The sequence below is a fragment of the Punica granatum genome, chromosome 4, assembly GCF_007655135.1.
Source record: "Punica granatum isolate Tunisia-2019 chromosome 4, ASM765513v2, whole genome shotgun sequence".
NCBI lineage: Eukaryota > Viridiplantae > Streptophyta > Magnoliopsida > Myrtales > Lythraceae > Punica > Punica granatum.
This window is the reverse complement of record NC_045130.1, coordinates 31731820-31755467: the sequence shown is the minus strand read 5'-3', so window position 1 is coordinate 31755467 and position 23648 is coordinate 31731820. Positions and strand designations below refer to the sequence as shown.

General features: G+C 39.6%; 1 protein-coding gene and 1 long non-coding RNA gene across 3 annotated transcripts; one reads left to right on the top strand and one right to left on the bottom strand.

Annotated features, from left to right (window-relative positions):
• Positions 1 to 2145: 2145 nt before the first annotated feature.
• LOC116206162 (protein MALE DISCOVERER 2) lies at positions 2146 to 7545 on the bottom strand. Of its 2 annotated transcripts, none has more exons than XM_031538954.1 (13): positions 7069 to 7545; positions 6037 to 6476; positions 5735 to 5867; positions 5499 to 5570; positions 5229 to 5372; positions 5008 to 5136; positions 4794 to 4858; positions 4251 to 4706; positions 3628 to 3818; positions 3409 to 3541; positions 3145 to 3302; positions 2812 to 3030; positions 2146 to 2700 (listed from the first exon to the last, which is right to left on the bottom strand). In XM_031538954.1, exons 2-13 carry the CDS (start codon positions 6137 to 6139, stop codon positions 2440 to 2442), a joined length of 2064 nt encoding a protein of 687 aa, XP_031394814.1. In that variant the 5' UTR covers positions 6140 to 6476; positions 7069 to 7545; the 3' UTR covers positions 2146 to 2439. The 2 variants fall into 2 exon arrangements, with proteins under 2 accessions (XP_031394814.1, XP_031394813.1); XM_031538953.1 differs by having other exon boundaries at positions 4794 to 4873; positions 7069 to 7544.
• Positions 7546 to 14320: 6775 nt separating this feature from the next.
• LOC116202696 lies at positions 14321 to 16360 on the top strand. Its single transcript, XR_004156133.1, has 2 exons — positions 14321 to 15788; positions 16070 to 16360. It is a non-coding gene; the product is annotated as an uncharacterized LOC116202696 (long non-coding RNA).
• The last annotated feature ends 7288 nt before the right edge of the window (positions 16361 to 23648 follow it).

Here is a 23648-nt window from a genome sequence, read left to right as displayed (position 1 = left end):
TGTATCCCCTCAGAAAGTGGTGCAATAGAAATTAAATTACAATTAAATGAGGGGACAAGTAGAATCTGATAATGTCAATGAACCTACGATCTCCACTTTTCCTGCTGTAGTGGCGTTGGATTTTGCTCCATTTGGAATATAAATCGGGAAATTTTTATGGGCAAAGAATCCATCATAAGATTGAGACACCCGGTCATGTGCCTCGACGCACCCGTATCCAATATTCATTCATCCTTTAATTTCATCAAATTCAGTTTGTCACCGGTTAGACACTCAGGATCGTTGTTGTTGTCAAGCATGCCCAAAAACTTCTGAAATTGAGAATCAGAAAATGCCTCAATTTGTTCAATTCGACTGCTCTGTCCTCCTTGGGCTGCAGTGGCGCGGCCCGGTCCGCTTCTTTGCTTCGTCCTCCCCCTTGCTTCCAATGTCCGAGCCCATTTCGCCCCCCATTGGGCTTCTTTTCCTAGTCTGCTCAAAAGCCATTGAGAGCCCAACAATTACTCTTCCAATGGCCCACTTTGCTGCAGCACTCATAGATGGGCCGACCCTCCGGTGTAAATTACTGCTGGGCTGATCGGCCCTATCCGCTGCCACCTCCTTGCCAGCCCGTGTTCTGTTGGCCCGATGGATTGTTGGTCTGCCACCTTGGCCGCTACTATTCCCTGTGCCGCAACGACAGTCGTCTCCTGAATCGTCCCCTTCACCCGTGCTACCATATTTTGCTGCTCTTCATTAGCGACCATATTATAAATCTTGTTCATAGACGGCAATGGCTCGATGCTAAGTATGGTAGAGCGGACCGTGTTGAATTCCGATGTGAGCACCATTAGGAATTGAAATGCTCTTTCAGTTTCCCGTTATGCCGTGATCCTTGCCATTGCTCCATAATTACAGATTGGGTTCTCAAGGTAGTTCTCGAGTTCATCCCACGGAATCTTCAATTCCCATAATAATCCCCGCACGCTCCGCCTCTCTTGTTTGAGGAGACATATCTCGGACTTTATTTGATAGCTCGGAGATTGGTTTCCCTGTGAATACCTCTCTCTCAAGTCATCCCAGAGGAGATCTGCGTTCACTGCTCCAGCGATTGTCGGTTGATTGTCTTCCTCCACGGTGTTGAAAATTCACGCAATGACCGTGGAATTGCAAACTTCCCATTGCTCTTGATCCGGATCATCTTGTTTTGGCTTCGAATTGTTCCTTCGATAAAGGGCAATTTACTTATTGCCCTAAGAGCCGTAAACATGGCTCGTGACCATGTAAGGTAATTGTCACCTTTCAACTTGCATCCGATCAGCACATTGCCCGTGCTTTCCAAGGTTCCATGTCGGCAAACAGCCAGTAGCTGATCCTTCATTTCAGAGTTGCCCTCCTTCTCGATGGCCTTCTTATGCTTGTTGCCCTTTAGGGGGTTCTTCTCCGTGTCACTTACATCAGACATCTTCACCATAGACTTCTTCTACGAATCAAATAGGTGACAGTTGAATCAGTTCTAGAGCGTAGGTACTCTATGATAAGTTTTAGAACCTTCTAACTTAATTCCATTACTATGGGAAAAACGTATATGTCGGCACAATGCCTATACAAGAAAGGAAACGAAAAAACTAGGGGATTCTAGGCTAAGTAAATACACTAACTTTCTAATCTACTCGAATATATATGGAAATATATCATACACAATTATATAAAATCTGAATATCCCGTAATAGATACCATGTACAACTGTGAGTCCTTACCATATGAGGGTGGCCATATGATTTATATATCTAGTGAATTGAGTTTACAAAATTACAGTACAGTCATAATAATGTGAAAGTATCACATATATCCCTAATAGTTCGTTCTGATTGATGCAGGGCAAACTGATCGTGGCTCAAGCCTACACATAGAAGATGAACTATGATCAGTCATGGTACAGACCGACCTCTAAGGTGCTTTTGCAGCAATGCTTTAGCATGTTCATGTTTATATTCAATCTCCAACATCAGATTTTATTTTCTCCTTACACATCCCTGAACACCCTGACGCCCGGGAGCGAAACATTTTCTTGCAGCAGCAACATCAGTCTCTTCTTGTCAAAGCGCAGGGACACACTGGTTTTTGTAAGACATTAGTACAAGTATACATACAATTCTAGTTTACATATATGCATATGTTTATAGCAGCACACATCCTATACATATAACATCACATGGCACACTTATACGAGTGTCAAACATTATCAAGATACAAAATATTGTATAATATAAATCATTTGGACAAACATCGAAAAGAATTGACAAAGAAAAAAGAGGAAGAGAGAAAGAAAAGCAGAACGATTTTGAACAGTCGAGAGGATCCCATTTGCAGCTGGGAGGGAGACTGCATGGAGGCAGGAACTGAAGGAGGAATATCCAGAGAAAGAAGAGTTCGGGATGTGTTTCTTTTTCCCCGTTCTTAGGTTGCTTCCACGGATAAGATCTCGAGTTCTGCCCACCAGAGGGGAGAGAGCCTTGGGGTTGCCTGATCAGGTGAGATCGCGATCACCTCCCTCAGCTTTGAAGTAACTTCCTTCATGGTTGGCCTGTGTCTCGGTTCCGGTTTGATGCAGTCCTGAATAACCTCACAGATGAGGTCGAGCTCGTTGTTCTTAAAGGACTTGAGGCTTGGGTCGATTAGGTATGTAAGGCTCCGCTTGCCATTCAAATGTTCTGCCGCCTGCCAAAGTCCATGAAATCTCATTATACATATCAGTAAACTGTAGTATTATAACCAACAGCCGTTTATATATATCAATAATGCAGAAATTCAGAAAAGCGACTTAGTTACCAAATCGACTAGAGCACCCTGTTCTTCTGAGTAGGGGAGCTTGCCAGAGATGATTTCGAGCAAAAGCACCCCGAAATCATAGACATTCGTCTCAGGATCAGTGACTGGTGGCAACCCCCCTTTATCTGATTTATCCGACTTATCTGATTTATCTGATTTATCATCTTCGCTGCCATGTGACTTCGATGAAGCACCTGACCAGATATTCACCTCTGCAACCTGGTAGCACGCAAACAGAACGGTAAACACCGGCAAGAAAAACAAAACATTCCTATGAGATGAAATTATATGAAGTGAAGCACAAAGATTTGACAAATACGAATGTTTGCGAACCTTGGCTGCGTAATCATCGGTTAAGAATATCGCGGTTGAGTTAATGCTGCTGTGGGCCACGGGTGGGTTTATCTCGTGGTGCATGTACTGAAGGCAGTAAGCTATTCCCATTATGATCCTAACCCTCGCGTTCCAGTCCAAGTGTTCAGCTTCTTTGACTGAAAAACAGAACGCGGAGCAAGTAAGATCCTGAAATATAAAAGCACACCTTCCCACCATCATTGATACAGTTACAGTTTGGAAAGGTGAAGAAATAACTCGTACTATGGAGATGCTCAAAGAGGGTCCCATTCGGAGCATACTCGAACACCATCATTCTTGTGAATGGCTCATCCTCCTCGCAGTATCCGATTAGATTGACAAAATTCTTGTGGTTCACTCGTGAAAGCATGTCGATCTACATAAAGTCAAGTGCTCATGGAATGAAGCGAATATTATCGAATATCATACATATACTGTAGAGAAGTAGAGAAAATAACTGACCCTTTTCCTGTAAGCTTTCTCGACATTCGGGCCCCAGTCCTTGAGGGAAGATACAGAAGTGGAGGTAACTGCGATTTCGACTCCACTCGACAAAGTTCCCTTGTACACAATGCTTCCGTCCAGTGTGCTAATAATGTTGCTGAAGTCCTCGCAGGCAGTCTCTAGCTCAGGTCGGTTCAGTTTCGGAACCCCTGCAGTTTTTTGTTGAACAAGTCTTATTTAGTTCTCAGAACTAAGTTTACCAAAACAATCCACTCAGCAACATTACAAAACGAAAATTCTGGAAGACAAGTATCCACCAATTCGAAACTGATAAAGCCCACTCAACCGAAGCAGAGCAATCCGTATATGACAGTACGATCTTGAGATTACCCATGCTAGGCCTTAGTTAAGCTTATAGGAGAATCGTCGGCTGACACTGTATTGGCAAAGGTTCTAGTGGGCTCCTGGCAACTCCTTATACTGGTTTGTTTATTTGGTTGATGTCTATTCGGTACTATTCCGATATCGATCTACTTATGGCTAGCCAAACTTCCACGCCAGTCGTGGTGTTTGAACCATGCTTAATATACTTTTTAGGAAGATGGTATTCAGAAAATTGTTATCATTGACTGTAGAATCACCTGTAACGAATGCTTTCTGTAGCTGCCCACTAATCCCAGTCTTCCATGGAGCAATCGTTTTGGCGCCCTTTCTCTGGCACATGAAGCATATGCCCAATGCGATAAGGCACAAGAAGGCAATGCTCGGCGTAATGATTGCAATATACTTCCATGAGTTGCTTTGCGGTTGGTGCTGCGCATGGTGCTGGTTCACTGAATCAGCGTGGTTGTTATTTTTATGTGGGGGAGAAGGACCCAATGGAGGTGATGGACTAGGCGAATGTGCCTTGTTCCCACTGGGAACTGCCGGGAAGGCACCACTACTCCTTGTCACGAGAACGCTTGAGACCTCCGTGGATCCCACACTTGCCGGAGGCGCTTCGAGATTGCTGGAATCTTCAAGTAACTTTCGGCGCAAGACATTGACGTTGGTCTCGCTCTGAAGATTTTGAGCCACTCGTGACTCCGATGAGTCCACTAGGACAAGAATAGGAAGGGCAAGTTAAGTTATAATTAAAGAGACAATTTCCCTAACAGTTCGTATTGTACATTTTTCCTACTCACCGGCAATATTCTCGCAGCTACTTGCTTCGGAGGTCGATGCTTCTGCCCGTTTCTGCTGTCTCAACCTGCTCTGCCAAATGCTGCACAAAATGTGGATTAAAAGAACAAAACGAAATGCGGAGAGACAAAAAATGAAACGAGAATCTAGCAGAAGACTTGGCAAGCCGAATACTTCGAGCAACAAATTGATAGGAAAATGTTTTGATTATCTTACCAGTGTCCGAACTTTCTATTTATGCCTCCCGCTTTAGTGGAAGACCTTGGCGTGAGATGCTCATCAAACTGCCACTCAGAGGGAAGGCTCAGCCCATCGAGCTTGATTGGGATGCTTCCTTCAAGCAACCTGTTGGAGGAATGAAAGTTTACGCACGACAATCATAAAGCCCAAGAGAGTTTATCCGAGAATAAAGTGTAGATTTTTCTTTTGTAACTCACAGGCACTTCAAGGAAAGTAACCCGCCTAATTCTGCTGGGATTGTTCCGCTTAAGTTGTTGTCCCTCAAATCCAACACTTCGAGTTCAGTGAGGTTACCAATCTCTTTAGGGATATTGTCAAAGAAGCGGTTCTTACCAAGTAACCTGTTAAGTGCATAACAGCAAAGGAAAGTCGCAAATTCGTGTTCATAGATAAATGTGACCGAAGAAGAACATCATCAGACTATAGTTGATAAGTTCATAACACGATTAGAACTGTTGTAAACTTACAGAGATCTCAGCTGACTTAATTTCCCCAGCCCCGGGGATATTATTCCTTTGAGGGAAAGTCCAGACAAGTCCCTGAAAGAAACAATTACGAACAAAATGAGAAATTAATACACCCGGTGAATAAGCTAAAGAGAAAATTGGAATTCCGATAGCAAGAAACGGTAAAAGACGCAACCCTGAAGAAATCTTTTGCAAGGAAATCGGATGAGGGGAAAAACAGAGTAACAGAAACCTACAAGATATGAACTTCGCCATTGTTGCACCATACACCTGACCATCTGCACGGATCGTCGTGATTGGGATCCCAATTTGCAAGAACGTCGTATGGATCTGAATAAATACCTGCCTTGAATTCCAACAATGCTAACCCTGCATCCCGAACCACCAAGAGTGACATCGTAAAACATATCTCCAAACTCATTAAAAATCATTAATGAGTTCTGGCTACATGATTGGTATTATTTTCAGGAAACAAGATGTCATATTCAATACCGAACTACACACGTTTCAGTGAAAAATGTCGGGTTGATGATTTTACCTTCAGGATTAACTGTCCAATAGCACTGGATTTGAGAGATAAGAATGACCAGAACGAGATAAACTGGGAGACGGAATCCTAACGGGTTCCATCTAACCCCCATCGCTTGTTCGATGAGATGCCGCAGTGAGAGATGGCGCTATCCAATATCGCCAGCTTTCTCTGGAAAGTATCCCTCTTTCTTTCCTTCTAGGAAGACCTTCTTCCGATATCCACACCCAAAATCCAATACTTACAGTCCCACCGTCATATGAAGCGAAACCAGCCTCGACTCAGCAACTGCTTGAAAAAAACCCAAAACTATTTTATGCTACAAAAAGAGGTAAGAACAAGGAGGCGGACGCTTGAGGATCATATCAGGGTCCCTCATCTTTTTTTTTTATTCGTCTCTAACTCTTAAGAGTCTTTAGCATCCAAAATTCCAATTTCGACCTCAGAATCTGCAGAAGGGAATAGAAGAGAAGGGAAAAAAGCGACTTATCAGTGTAAAGCATCACCTTCACAAAAAGGAGGGAAAACAGAATACCCTCAACGCAAGCAATCCCAAGAGAAAAAAGCAGAAGGGTTGTATAGTAACACGAAGAGAATCATACGCGGGGCTGCTTCTGGTTAAAAAATGTTGTGTACAGCATTTCTACGGATACGGAAGAAAAAACATATAATTCGAAAAAAAAAAAAGAACTCAGAATGCATTTCGTAACCTGTTTCGTTCCCCATCTTGCAGAGCAGCTCTATACAATTTTTTTCTTTTCCGATTTGATTGATCTAAAACAGTTTTCTGATATTCCCCCAAAAAAGAAAACATTTTCTGATTTCATGGAAAATTCCAGCTTCTTATCTTCCTTGCCGAACAAGCAAGCACATCAAGAAGCTGTGTTTTCATGAAAACTCATCAGACATTTCCCATTTCCATATAACATGAGATTCGACAAAATCGAAAGAAAACTTGAAACATAAAAATGCAACCAACACAACATTTTATTCTTTGGGAAAATGAAAACACATACAAATCCCCGGAGTTAAAAATCGTACCTTTTCTCTTCCTCCAGCTGAAATTACACGAAGGGCGTGACAATGATAGGCAGGCAGAGCGAACAAGCTAATGCAGATCAATTCTTGGTGGGAGGAGATCGAGACCCCGAAAAAGGCAGCAAAGAAAAAAAAAATTGACAGAGATTACGAACCAAAAAAAATCGAAGAAAAGATTTTATTGGGGGGGTGTGGTGGAATTTTTTTTTTCCTAAGACTGCCCTTTTGACAGGGATGGGGTGATGATCTCAGAGGACCTTCTCGTCGACCATCTTCTTGTTGGTGTTGTCGGTCTCTCTCTCAGGGAGACTTCCTCCGCTCTCTTCTTCCCTATTTTTGTTTCTTTATGATTTCCCTCAACTGAGTTCTTCGCTCCTCGTCTTTCTCTCTCTTCCCTGTTTTTTCCTTTGCCCCCTTGTCCTCTCTCTCTCTCTCTCTCTCTCTCTCTTCCCCTCCTTTCTCTCTCTAACCTCTCACCAACCAACCCCCCCAAGCTGCATTCTGTTTCTCCTCATGTTTTGTTTTTGGCTTAATTCCTTCTGGATAACTTGCAGTCCCATGCCCCTCGAGTTTGATGAAATTGCAAATCGGGACTCTCCTTATGCCCCTTAATGTTTGGTGAAATTGCAAATTGGTACTCCCCTAATTTGGAAATACCTCCCCGAGAGAACTATCCCTTCTATCGATCGAACTCGAACGATATGAAATGATCGGCGTGTTTGCTGATGTGATTTGGCGGTAGCATACTTGGCAAAGTCAGGTCGTGTAAGTTTGACCTGATGCATTACATGTTTAATTACGTCTCTTTCAACAACACAAAGTCCAAACTGATAGATGGTCAAATCTTCAAAATTCATGATCTATTCGCTAATGGAGTTCATCAGCATTTCTAGCTCGCAACATATATACACTACAATACAATTGGTTTTTAGATGTACTAAACAAGAATTTTGTGTCCATAACTTTTTTAAAGTTAGAATAATGGTATATAAGGCTAAAATTTGCCACTGGAAACCTTACCGTATGGAGCTTCGCAAGTAGATGTACTATTGCTTCTAAAAGTAATACAAGTGAAACGGGACCATAAAAGTTAAGAACGACATGATTTTCTATTTGTAAAGGTCATTTTCATCGTAGTAGTGAATGCAGTCCTAAACATTGATAAACATATTTTCCTATGAACCGAGCAATAACATGAATAAGAATTTTATTGCGCTAATTTCTAGTTGAGTTTTAACTTTCATAATTTCAAATCAAGATGCAGTCAGTTAATGTTCGAGTTTTAAGTTAATTACTGTGTTACCGAGAGAAAGCTCTAAAAGGCATGTTTTATTTGAGGGCACTAATGTTATAGTGTCCAAAAAATACGTGGTCCGATGGCATAACGATAATTGAGATGGGGCCAAAGAGCAATGCGGCAAGTCCGATGGGGGGAAACAAATCAGGGGGTCCCAATGAAATAAAGGGAAAGTTTGGGGGGGGGAGTGGGACCCAGGGATTGGGGCGGGAAGTTGGAGCGGAGGATTAACTGCCAAAACGCCCGGTGGCGGGAGAGACAAATGAGTGGTTGTGAGGGCCCCCACTTCCGTCGCTGTCTCCACGCGCTTTCTCTCTCCCCTTCGTGCGGCCCATTTTCCTCCTCTTTCTTATTCTATTCTCTCCTTCGCTAGCCCAAGTTTTTTCTTTTTCTTTTTTCCTTTTTTTTTTTTGCATTCTATTTCTTTTTTAAGGATAAATCATCATAAACTAGTAGTGGCAACACACACCTGAGAGCTATTTGTTATAAGGGAGCTCAAAAGAAGTAGCACGAATTCAGCCATATTCTCAACGGGATCTCTGCATCTGACTTAAGTGAAAAATTCATGGCAAAAAAAAGTGAAAATTTCGACTCGTATATCTTGATAGGAAAATCAATTTTTTGTTATTTTAAATGATTTTACTATTCATCTCCCAAGTGTTTTTGGTATTGAGAGATTTTTCGGTGATCATATTTTGACATATGATGTAAGAAAATAACAATATGGATCGCAAAGGGAAGGGGTGCTCATATTCACACGTATAATCATTGTAAAAGTTATTAATAATAGAAATCTTATTAATTCTTCCTTATCACTAAGATCATCTCGCATGCCAAAAAGAAATTTTTTATAGTAAAATTGCTATTTTACCATCAAATAAAATGCGTTGAATACGTGGCATCGGGTTCGTGAATAAACGAGCAGCATGGCTCTCTCCTAGAAGCAAAAGCCAAATTTTCTTCACCTGAAAATTGACTTGAGAGTAAGTTGGCGTCCATGACTCAATATACGGGGAGGATCGAAACAATGAAAGGACTGTACACCCCCTTCATGATTCATGATGAGTCAATGACCAAAGTTTTCTGGTTCGCGATGTTCCCAATATTTCGGAAGATAGATGAATTCTTGCTATTATTGTTAAAATTAATTAGTTCTTAAGGAAAATGAATTATTGTTATAATTAGAATCCATTTGGATGAGAAATGTGAGCAGTGTCAGCTTCTCTGATGTCTTAAAGCAGCTGGTCATAATCTATATATGTGATATGTACCGAGTGTTAGTCTTATTGCGAAAGATGATCATGGCTATCAAATTTAAGATTATTAAAACTATCCTTTGCAGAAGCTTAATCATGATTATTTCAAAATTTCACGTGATGTCAAAATGCAGGGTTGAAACGGCCACGTGTTTAGACATCCCAACTAAATAATATTAATACAAACAATTTTGACAAATTTATTGAGGTAGAATTTGCAAAGATTTTACTGAGAAAATTCTTATGGATAATACGTACATTAAAATTTATAGGATAAGAGCAACAAGTGGAAAGTCTTTCAGTTTTTTTTTTCAGAAATCATAACATATTTTCAATCTATTGAATAAGAATTCATTTGAAAGTGTGATAGGAATATTTCTTCCCCAAGTGACAGGTGGTTACATAAGTGCCTTTTACTAGTACTAATAGATATACGCATGCGTTGTACATGAAGAGTTATTTTATCATGTTATAACACATACTACTAAAATGTTAAGAATATATATAATTTAAATTTTATAAGAAAATTAATATTATATCTAATATTACGAATTATTTTACTGGATAGTAATTGTATTGCATCAAATTAATAAATATGAAATTACTTAACCAACTATTTAAATCAATATATAAAAATCTTTTTTAATAAAACATAATTACATTTACTAAAAACTAAAAAAAAGTCAATGTAATTGGAAAGTTACCCTTGCAAAAGAAATACATAAATAAATATTATAATAACAATAACAACAACAATTACAACAACAACAATAATAGTAATTTATCACACCATTAAGTAAAGGGTAAATTACAAAAAAACCCAAATTTTGTAAAATGTCTCAGTTTTGTCCTAAATTTTGTTTTGTAACAGAAAAAACCATAAGTTTTTTAAAATGTCTAAAAAATAACATCCGTTATAACTTCCGTCAATTTTTGCCTACGTGTGACCTACGTGAACTGTTAAAGGGACCCACCATCAGCAGCAAAAATTGACGGAAGTTATAACGGAGGTCATTTTTGAGATATTTTAGAAAACTTATGGTTTTTTTTTATTACAAAACAAAATTTAAGACAAAACTGAGACTTTTTACAAAATTTGGGTTTTTTTTGTAATTTGCCCTTAAGTAAATGTATTTAATAATAAATATTAAAATAATAATTAAAATAAAATTCCAAAAAGAAAATGTACATGCCATATTTTGATTAGATATTATCAAAAGGTAAATATGGATACATACAATTTTCAAAAAGTATATCTTATATTTATAATTCAAAATCCTCTTTATTCTATTAAACTTAAAAGTTAATGTGCGTAATTTGTACTAGTATAATTTCTTTCTCCATAGATATTTACTTATTAAAAAATCATGGAAATCATTTTATCAAATTTTTAAATATTTGTTGAACTTTCGAATACATAGTCAATAAAAAAAAGGGAAATTTTATCTATATCTATTCTATTATTTATATTTATATTTATTTAAACTATTACACAAGTGAGAAGAAAAGGTTTGGTCTAACTTTCATTTTCTAAAAATGCCCTTAATAAAATAATTTTAATTAACAACATCACTTAATTTAAAGTTAAAATGGTTATTTTACTTTAATAACCACCCAACTGACTCTACTTTCTCTATCTCCCACTCATCCACCCTCGCTCATCCTATCTTCAACTGTTCAGTCATCCTATTTGTTTTATTTGTTTAACTATATCACTAATTATCTGAATTAAAAAATTTATATCGCCGGAAGGCTTCTTGAGTTTAACAAGTTGATTACGACTTGTATTTTCTTAGCTATATATCTTTATTATTTTAATTTGCAATTCAATTATTTAATCTTTAATCACCGTGTATAATACAGTCCCACATCTAGTGCTATTATAAAGAGAGACATTTCTGTTTCTTCTCACTTTTACTTACCGAGATTATCCTTTTAATGTAACTTAAAATAACAGAAACCACAAAATTAAGATAAATTAATAAAAATGACTACCTATCCACTATCCCCATTTTTTTCTCTTCCACTCTTCCTCTCTCCTTTATTAGTAACCTGTTCTAAGAAACAAATTGAACAAATTGAATACATTTGAGACTCTATATAATTGTGAAAATGTCCTCCACTATTCCAGGCATTTCAAATTCGTCTTCCTCCTTTGCCAAACGTTTCAAGGCAAGTGAATATTTAAGTGATGTTGCATCACATGATGCATATATTGTCACCAATTGATTATATGCTTGTGATCCTGGTGTATAAAATATGTCTTCTTTCTATACATGGAAATACAACGAATAATACATAAAATATAAAAAAAGCATACTCAACAATACTTATAGACAAAATATAAATGAATTTTCAAAGTGAAACCGGTTCGAGAACGTTATGGAAGATGTTCACTTCAAAGTAGATCTCATCACCAATCTTCGTGCAAATAGTTTGATGACATGCAACTCCCAAGATTTAATGAACTACTGCAAAATTTCCTAATGTGTAGTCAAATGAAAAATTTGATGAACTTTTACATCTTTGGATGCTATTGAAGGAATTTAGAAGTAGGAATAGAGTTTATGGAATCTAATAATACTTGAACATAATTTTTTTAAGGGAGGGAAGGAGGCGAATTTCTGAAATTAAAATACCAAAAAATGTAAAGAAAAGTTTTCTCGAAATGAGAGTTATAGTTTGTAAAACTTCGTCTCTCTTAAATGTATAGACACACCTCTTCAATATACATATACATATTCATGATTTCATAAAAGATATTCAGCAAACTCTCAAAGAGACATGTCTCTAGACGATAAAGTGACATGAATATATCTTTCATGAACACACTAAATTTTAAATCATCAAAATAAAAAATAATAAAGAAAATAGAAATATCCCTGTCTTATGAATAAATTATTTTCATCATATTAATGGAGGACGATCACGAAAAGAAAAGAAAAGAAAAGAAAAGAACAGTACCGACAATATATATTCAATACCTTAAGAATTATGATTTCAAGAAAAGATTATCGTAACCAAAATAATATGTAATTATTAATATATTAATTAATTAATAGATTAAGCAATACTAAAACCCCATGCGTACATGCGAGTCTAAACATTCACATATTGAAATTTTCTTTCACTGATAGAAGCAACAATAATTTTAAAAAATTAATTTTTGTTCACCAATTAATTCATACACGTGATTTTATAAACCAATAATCACATAATACATGGTGCGTGGAATGTGGATTAATTTGGAGATAAAACAGTAAATAAATGATGGCCAGAATTTGAAAATGACACTTAGTGAAAGGTCATGAGTCACCAATCTACAAGATAGAAAGGCAAAAAATAATGAGGGATGAGGGTATTTTAGGAAGAAAAGTTGGAGAAACAACGTAGAGGAGATCGTAATTTTATATATTATATTTAAAGTTCTTTGCATTAGATTATTGAAAAAAATTCTCTTTGTTCCTACCAATTACGAAAAAAAATTCTCATCAAAGTTCATTAGGTTTATTTGTAAGTTATATTGGCATGTGTGAAATTTTCTATCTATTACATCACAATGAACCAAGCATGTCAATGAGACAAAGAATGTTGAGCATGATGAGACAGCGGATGTTTTAAACGAACATATGATGTATAAATTTTTGAAACTATAAGTCAGTACGAAAATAGGACAAAACGTACTTGTGGTGAATGGCTAAATCGGTTGAGACGAACGAGAGAGAGTGAAATGTAAAAAATGAGCGATGAATAGAAAGAGCTATATGTATATATAGTGAAAGTGTGCGACCAAAAGTCAAGAGTCGAAAATGTACGAGAAAGTCACGAGAATACAATGGCATATTTTGAATAATAAAAATTGAAAAAACACCTCATACTTTTATATATAGTATAGATTTTAAGCAGAAGCAGTATTTGGGTAAAATATTTCAAATCATGGTTTTGGTTAATTTTAGTGTCAATAAATGTGATTTTCTCTAGTAAATTATTAATTTCTTATAAAACTTATTTTTGTTTATTCTCTATTTTAAACATTTATTTTAATTTCAACGGTTTTAAATGGTTACATTCCAAACACTTTAATTTATTATGAAATCAACATTTATTTTTTAGTAATTATATTTCACTACTTTTACAACACTCTTACGCCAAGCCTAAGATTAATTCTTGCTGAAATGTTGTCTTTACCTGCTTACAAGGTGCATTGAGTTAATTTCAAAATCTTTTGAATTTTGATCTTTTGACTTTGAATCTGGGATAGATTTTTCAAAGAGAGATTTACGCCATGCCCGCTAGCTTGAGAGATTATTCGGGCCCAAGAACCCTCATTAATCACGGATTACAGTTAAGCCCACTAACTTCTAATAGGCCAGCTTAGATATGGGCCTCATGAGATTTACTAGACAAGATTCTACTTGTAGGCCCGAGCCCGACTAGAAGTGTAAATGAGTCGAGACATTCGCTAACGGTTCAGGCTCAGCTTGATGAAAGCTCGAATTCAGCTCGCTCTTATAAAGCTCGAGCCTGGTTCGACTCGAGTTCGCAGTTAAATGAGTCGGGCCAAACTCGATGATATTTGGCTCGTGAAGCTCGCCAGCCTAAACGAGCTTTTATATATATATATATATATATATATATAGTAATAAGTTATATATGTCTATATTATGAGGGCCATGCCCATCCAAAAAATAAATACAAAGCTCACCCGCATCACATAACAAGAGTGGAGTCCATTATCCTCTCTCCGTTCTAGGTCAGACCATTGATCTAAATAAGCCTAAACAAGCTGAGCTCGAGTCCTCACCTGTGCCAACGAACCGAGCTCAAACTTGACTACTTAAGCTTGCACGAGCCCGGGCTCGAGCTCAAGCCTAAGGGTTGACCAGTGAGCCAAGCTTGGGCTTGCTATATTCGGGGTCAATTCGACTCATTTACACCCCTAGGTCTTCTCCTATTGATAGTCTCCTATACGCTTTGAAGCTACTCCTCGACGGCGATCTCGAGAGATCAATCACTGCAAGCCATGAGCCGATGCCGGTCTCAACGTCGCTCCGTCCCAGCTGCCGATCTCCTCTAGTCTCTGATGATGACGAAGGGACTGTTGTGGCATTGGGCGATAAAAGCAGCTTCCTCACCGAGCTCGTCCGATTCTTGTTTGGCCCCACTTGACGTTGCGCTTCCATCGTCAGCAGCAAGGACAGACAAAGGCACTGCTCTGACGCCGTCACACAAAGCCCGAGCTGCACGTCCGACCGCTCCAATCTCTGCTGTGCTGCTCTACCCGTGTAGCCCCAACAATCACAGTTGCTGCTGCCCCCCGTTCAGTCATTCCTTCACTTAGTTCGGTCTGTGAACATACACATCTTTTTTTGGGAAATTTTGAATTGGACATCTCTCTCTCTCTCTCAATTTGATGACTGCAATTTAGTGGGTACAGGTTGAATTTTCGTTTTCAATTCATTCTCAATTTGATGAAGCTCTGAAGATGGTCACAGCGGAGGACGATGTTTGGAATGCTTATGTTGAGGCAGATATTACTTTGTAGAAGTTTTGATTACATATTTTTATGTCGATCATGACTTGAAATGTTATTGAGCTCCTATTTTGTTCTCTTACTCTTATTTTCAGTGTCACAAAAAAGCTGCTCAATTTAGAACCTGAACCTTCCCTCATTTTGAAGAGCTTTCATTGATATATGCAAGGTATCGAGCTACAGGTAGGGATGCACCGGCAGTTGAAGATATTCTTCAGGAAATGGAGTTGGAAGATAGGGCAAATAGAGGAGATGATGAGGTCCATAATAGTACAAATGTGGAGGAAGCAACCGGTCCAAACCCTGGGACATCAGAAGATAAGGTCTCGTACTTGTCCCCCAATGAGAGAGGTTTCAGGATGTTCCTCGGGAAAGAGAAAAAAAGAATACCGACTTTGTGGCACTTACTGAAGCAATGAATAATATGGCAGCTGAAATGAAGGAGGCTTGTGTGATTCTCTCCAAGAGTGTCCACTCTGATATATTGCAAGAAAAGCTGCTCGAACTTCCAAATGCACTTCGTGCTGTCGATGGCCTTAGCGAAGCAGACAGAAGAAGGGCTATTCGAAAGTTCAGAAACCATCCAAGCGAAGTGCTAATCTTTTTTGGTACTGATCCGGAGGATCGCTTGGAAATGGTGAAGGATTTTCTTATTAATGAGTGAAGCAATGAAAGTTCAATGTTCTTTTCTTATGATTCTGAGTATTCAGTGAATTTCGTCTTGTCCAAAATGACTACTGCAGGTTGATTCCATATTTGGAGTTGTTATAGGATAGATATGGTTGTTTGTTCTGCAGTATCTTGAGAGCCAAAGCTCGAGTAGTCGCTAGTTGTACTCACTTGCTTGATCTGCTTGATAAGTTCTCTTTTTGACGAAGCTTTCAAGTTTTTGCTTGTTGTGGTTTGCATATTTTGCAGGTTAAGGCACTTCATAAGATGGACTGGTCTTACTTTGGGGAGGGTTTGACTCTTCTTGGAGGATTTAGATGATAAGGATGGCTCAGATACTTGAAGGAAACTCGCGTTGCTGTGATATCTGCGATCTCCATTAGGCTATTTTGAAAAAAAAAAGTTGTCAGTAAACTTTTGAAAAACTTCATTTATGTATCTATATTTGCTAATTGGGTATGTTGTGAACTTTTGCCCTTTCGAATACTTTTTGATTGAATCGGGGTGAACGTTATATAGATTGCGTATATTATAAAGTGATATGCTAAAAGTAAAGTTATATTATTTGTATGAATTTAGGATGGACAAAGTTTTAAAATAACTACTAGTTTGTATAGGCGGGGTAGTATGGTACATTTTTCCTAAGCCTCTATATTCGTTCTCTCAAACCAAAATTCGGAATTGTATTTCCCATCTCATGTATTACAGCCAACCAAACAAGTAAGCTCATGTGTAATCTTGATTCCATTACTAATTAATTCATATTACATGCTGATTCCATTCATAGTTTATTTCAATACAATGCACCAAACTTGGCTTAAGTTTTCTCAATGAAAAGAATTCCTGATTACTATATATCCTTAAACCACCACCAAGATGATTCGACTGCTAATGGTTGACATATATTACTTATCTCATGTGAAATAGAAAGCTGTCTCTTCTTATTTAGGCAAGGAAAGAAAGAGCTAATTGTAATATCGTTTATCAATTATTACTTAAACAAGTTCTCAGGCTTCAATATTACGATGACTTTCTAAAAGTCACTGATTTAATTGAGTAATTTTCGAAATTAGAGTGTAATTTGTTGACTATTACTTGACAGTTGAGACAATTAAAGAACCTATTACCCCATGAAACGATCATAATGAACAAACGATCCATTGGACCACTAACCGGTTCAACGTAGCTGTTACTCATCGACAATGCCGTGTGCAGGGACGGATATAGGACCTGAACTAAGAGGAGGCGAGGTCCTTGAATGGGAAAATATGAAGATATATTTTTTTGTCTTTTGGATTAGGAAGGTAAACATAAAGAATATATTTGCTCAAAATTTTCTTAAAGCATCAAAATTTTCGGAGGGAAGAGGAGACCGCACGCCTCTCTCAGCCCGCTCGATCCAGCCGGTGGTTGTATGTAACCTTCGCTATTTAACTTAAAAACTCAGATTTGTTGAACCCCAACAACCCGTATTAATATAGGAGCGATTATTTTATGCAATGACAAGTAATGGGTGACGTCCAGATAATAATTTCTGTCTAAGAAATAATAACAGTTGGACTTCTGATTGGTCACCCTTCTGACCGGCCATGCACACACTAACTTTGACTTGAACATTAAGAAAATATCAGGGAATCGCGATATATCATATTGACGCCGTCTGTTAGAGTCGATACAAAAAGTCATGGTGCCGACAAGAAGCCAAAGGCAAGTAGGCGACCGGCCGGGGGGGTGTCGGGGGTCAAGGGAAACACCCCGGAGGATGGAGGATGTTAATAGAAACGCAGTTGAATAAGCCCGGCGAGAGAATAAACAACCTCTGCCCCAATAGGATGCCGATGAAGCGCAACTCGATACTTTACCCTCAAAGATCAGAGCCGTTGTGGACGCCATCATCAACAAGCGTGTTGCTTCTCGGACAAGGCAAGCCTCGCAGGGAGATCGTGGACCGGACGGACCGAATCTTGATATTCTTGGCGGCAGTGCTCTCATTGAAGGATGCCAACCGCAACCTCTGTTTGCGACAGTATACCTGGGGGTTTAGCCTCTCACTCGTGAGATGAATCTCAACAAAGTCTCACTCCACCAACACAGGAGACAGGTCTCACAAGTGGGGACATCCAGTGCCTGGTAGCTGAGCAGGTGGCAAGAGCAATGCAGGCTGCGGAGCGACAACAACAAGGGCTTCCACCAATTGAGGAGGATTATGAGTCGCCCCTCTGCAAGGATATCCTTCGTGCTAAGGTCCATTGCAAGCTCTATCCTCCCCATATCACTTATATCACAAAAAAACTGATCCAGTCAACCACGTTTGCTGCCACATTGCTTCGCTCCTAGGAAGGGGAATGTCAAAACAAGCCCAATGGCTCCTGCTCCCAGGGACTCTCACGGACGTTGCAACGAACTAGTTCTATTCTCTGCAACCTAGTTCGACAACGAGCTTTAAGCAACTAAAGGAGCTATTCTTGGAAAGGTTTGCATTGCAAGCGAAGAGGACCATCACTGAGTTGTTCTCCCTGGAGCAAAAGGAAAAAGAATCCCTTCGCTATTGGACTGATAGGTTCTTCAAAACTTCGATTGAGGTGCAAGGCTTGACTCAAAGCGAGGTTTAAGGAATGAGGATCTCGCAAAGAGTCTAATAATTACCACCACCTAATAGCTTTGCTAATATATCTGCTCGCGCAAGAAAGTTCATGATCGTCGAAGAGTCTGTCTCCGCATGGAAGGAGAAAAAGCATGTAGGTGAGAAAAGAAAAAATCACCCAAGAGAGGAAGACCGTACAAACCAAAACCAGTCTCCTTGGTTCGAGAAGTTTACACCCCTCAATGCATCAAAAGCAACTATTCTCAATGAGATCGAGCGGCTTGGTTTAGCAACGCCCCCACAAGTCAAGAAGAAAGGGGATATGGGTAATGATCCAAATAGCTATTGCAGATACCACTAGGCTCGAGTCATGACACCGAAAATTGCAAGTTGTTGAAAGTAGAAGTAGAAAAGTTTATCCATGTTGGCCACCTAATATCATTCATCTAAAAAGGAAGTCGCGAAGACAAGGCACGAAGCCCTTGCAGCAATGAGAGTCTCTTGCGACGCGAGGATCCTAGTCGATATTACTCAGAACGTTCAAGTGGGGTAGCTCCCTAAAGGTTGAGCAAATCTTGTGGACATCTACTTTCCTACCTTTTAACGATTTCAATTCTTTAATAATATTATCAGAACTACTTAGGATGCTTCTATTTATAACATGATTATTGTCAGCACCCCGTTTTTGCCCACCAACCCTAAGGGGCATAATCGTCATTTTGTCACCCATACGAGGGAAGTATTTCCGACTAATTGCTCGCGCATTCATCTTCTAAAAATGGGGCATTTTCCTAATTTAACACCAACTTTATGATTTTTCAAAAATTAATATTACTTGGGACGTCCTTGGATTTCACGTACATCGATGTCAATTTTCAAAATCCGAGACGAAAACTCGAGGCCGAAAAATATTTCATTGCACGATATTGATCCATAAATTTTTCTGAACGCAATGTCGGTCTTGGATTGTTTTTCTGACACTTAATTGAGAAGACGAGAATTCTACGGTTTACGCACGTCAATTTCAATCCTCAATTCTAAAAAAAAAAAGGATCAAATCATCATTAGACCGAACTGACGCTGGTCAGATTTTTTGAGCGTTTCATTTCGCCCCATGTTCTTTCTTCCTTTCCATTATCCTCCCCTCTTCTTTTCTTCTTTTTCCTTTTCGCCCCCCACCTTCTTTTCTTCTCTTATCTTCTTCCCCCTCTTCTTCTCTTCTTCTCTCATCGGCGTCCCTCTTCCACCTTCGACACACCGCGGTTGCCCACCCACAGCGACGCCTGCCATCGCTGACACACTCTTCCGCCACGGCACCACTCGCTTCCCTTTCACGCTCCCTCGCCCACTGTCCCTCTCTCTCTCTCTGGGTTTTCTTCTAACCCGAGCCGGCTCCCCCCGAATGAGGAAACGGAAATCAACGCCCAATCTCGCTCTCTCGCTCTCGGTTTTTCACCCCAATCGATCCGCGACACTCCCCCGCACAAAACCCCTCCATTTCCTCCTCTCAATTCCCCCGATTTCCGGCAATTCAACCCGAAAATCCCTCGCAAAAAAAAACTGTAAATTTCGCCGGAATAAAACTCGAAATCCGTCCAATTCCGACTGTCCCGAGTCTTGTGATGCCCGTCCCGAGCACGATGCAACCCAGGCGGTGCTCACCACCGTTTCCCGCGCCCTCTCGCGCCGTCACCAAAGCGCCCAGAGGAGGGAACCGCTGTTTGCGGCAATCGGAATCCTCCCTTCCGCCCGTCCTTCGTCTTCTCCGATCGTCCTCTCTCTCACAAGCTCGACCCATTTTTTTTGTTTGCGCAGGTCCAGTCCAGTCGATTCAGCCCAGCCCGCTCGGTCCAGTCCAGTTCGGCTGAGACGATCCGACCTAGTTTGGCACCTGACCCGTTTCGTTTCACCCGAGATCCGATCCGAAACACGTGGCCCAATTGCTCCCCCCTGCAGCCCAATTCCCTTCGCAACCCTACTCCCTCCTGCGGCCCAACTCCCTTCTTGGCCCAACTCTCCTCCGCGGCCCAGCGCCCGCGCGTTCAGCCTAGTTCGCCGCGTTCCGACCTAGCACTCGTCCACTCGACCCAGCTCGTCGGCCCAACTCCTGTCCAGCCGGTCTGCACTGTTCAGACCATCTCCAACCCGGTCCGATCGCACTGTTTCTGGCTTAAACCGAGACTACGTATATTATTCTGACTTGGTGGCATGCGTAGGACTCAATTTGTGAATAAATTTGATAATTACAATGATAATTTGTGATTGTTGTGTTAGAAAAAAAATTGGAAAAAATTGAAAAATGAGGAAAAGAGGAACAAAAAAACAAATAATTGTTGTTTTAATTAAACCAACGAAAACACGAATTGGAATATTTTTAATTACTCGACATTAAAACCAGTCATTTGAAGCGAGAACGAACCCACACAAATCAATTTTATGTTCACTTGGCTTTAAAGAAGTTAAATCGATTAAATACATCAAAACTTGTTTAATTAATTATCCGAATTTAAAAATTGACAAAATTAAATTTCATCGTGATTAATTTTGCTTATTCGCGTGCGCATATGAACAACAGAATATGTTTTGATCGAAATCCCGCACGAACCGGATAAATCACGTAAACTCAACGCTTAATCCACAATCTGAATGTAGTCCTCTGTTTTTATCTGCTTTTATTCATTTGTGCCGGTTTTTCCTTTTTTGTTTGTTTTATCGCGATTCGAGCCCTAGCCATAGGACGCGATGCACGTGGGGTCCAACGCCCCACACTGTCTATCACGAGTCCAATGCCCACACTCTGTGCGCAACCCAAGTGCGGAATCGAGTCTTGCCTCGACTTACCGCTCCGCTCCTAGTAGTGTCTATGTGGAAGACGACTCGGATCGGGGAGGTAAGTCGTGGCTGGACATGACCCGGGAGCTTGACCGATCACTCGGCTTCCAAGAGAGCCAAATGACTATTTTGTTATCCGACAGTTCGGTTGGACCCAACCCCCGGCTCTCTGAGCTCGCGTTGCCTTAATTTCGGTTTCGGTCATTTAAAATCACAAGGTGAACACGAGTGGAATATTTGGCCTGATGCAAACCGATCGGGTCCATGTATGGTGTCACGTCTGTATTTCTGTATTTATTCGAGAGCACACTGTAAGGATGTCTTTCTGTATCTATATTCAGTTGTTGTAAGGACCCCTGTCGGTGAGTAAACGGTCTGAGTGTTTTTTTCGAATTTACAGTGTCAAAACGAGCGAGATGAGCGAAACTTAAATCAAGCGGTAAATAAGTAAAAATGGCAAACCCTAGACAAACTAGAGTACCAATAGGGCGTGCGGAATACAGGCCCACATGTAACAGAACCCCCGAATTTAGAATCTCGGGTTCCGCAAGACTATATGCCTTAGTAATTAGGTGTACCCCGTACCCTTAGACCCAAGCAACTCACTGGCCCTCGTCTTTCGGGTCGTAAACAGGTAGTGGCGACTCATTCTCACGTGTGTCCGTCACGCATCCCCATAGTAAGGTGGACACTCCCAAGCCGTGCGATTGCGCACGCATGCGGGCCCACACGAGACGAAATTCGGGTCCGCACAATTATTAGACTTTTAAATAAAGTTTCAGCCTTTGTCATGTCACTCTTATAAGAGTGCGATTTATTTCAACCCTCGCCGGTCCATGCAAATCGGGGAAAATCTCAAAATGAAGTTGTCGCTCAAAATGCGATGGACAAAAATCCTCTCAAAACAAGGCCGTCACTCAAAACGCGACGAAAGATCTCTCAAAACGGGGCCGTCACTCGAAACGTGATGCAAAGACCTCTCAAAACGGATCTGTCACTCAAAACGTGATACGAAGACTTCTCAAAACGGGGCCATCACTCAAAACGCGATGTAAAAATATCTCAAGGCATGGCCTTCACTCAAAACGCGAAGGAAAATTTCTCACAATAAGGGCATCGCTTACAACACGATCCTAGTCTACTCCCGCGACCTCTCGAGCTCCAGGGAGTGGGGGCTTATGTTAGGGACCATAAATTGGTCCGACTTCCCGACCTGACTTATCATCATGGGTCCACCTTCATATGCCCAAATTGTTAACAATATCTTATGCATATATCTCCTCCACAATTATCTCTCATATATGATATTATCCCTTCAATATTATGATGATATATGTCTTATATCTTAACGAGATATTTCCTATCTCTAATCCTATATTAGGCAAGTATATTTACTTGTTATATACAATCATATGTATGATATAGATTACGATATCCTAATGGAGATTTCCTACTATCTCTATAAATACCCCTCCTTGTACGTTTAAATCCGAGATTCAATTCTTCTACCTTTATCCGATATATTCTCATTTAAGTGTGAAAAATCGGGATTCCTAACAATTAAGGTTTAGCCTCATCGTCCTGTTCCTTTCGTTTGTTCTTTTTTTCTAAAGATATTATTAGTAGTTCCTTTGTTGTTTGGTAAGTCATAATAAAAGAGAGATAAAAATTCAATGATTTAAGGTCTCCTAACCAACAAACATACAAGCATCTTCCGAAGCCCGGTTTCCACACTGACTTGATTCAAATTAGAGGTGCTCCACAACTTATGGGAACGTACAATAGGAATCCAAAATTGTGGAATTTCCTTTGTAGGCTTCAATTAACTCGAGACTTTTGATTTTCTTTTTTCAGTGGGATAAGAGGTGTTCTTAGCTTATCACTTTAGACTAAGACTAATTAATCTATGATCAGATTTGGATTTGCCTTGACTACGAAGTATTTTCAGTGAATCCGAATCTCTATTATTTTGCAGCTTTTTTGGTAAGTGACTTTGTAAATTAAAATCATAATGAAGACAACTTGTGCCATTAAGTCATATCTCACATTTCGAAGTCAAAACCAATCACATGTATTTTGATACACGCCGCATAATTGGCCTCGAAATCTAACGAAGCTCATTATAGAAATCCATAATCGATGATGAATAGAATATCCTATCAAAATCAAGAGGACGTTTTTACGTGTGTTATTGCAACGTTGAATTGATCACCGGTACTTCCTAAGGGACATAATTATATTATCCCTTGAGGTCTTCTAGTTTTCAGAGACAAATATGTAATTATATTAATTTGTATGTTAGAATAGAAGAAATAACATTATCAATTGTCAAGCTAGGACCACATTAATGTCAGAGAGGCTACCTACTGTTTGTTTGGAAAATGAAAATCAATTTGAAGTCTATATCCATAT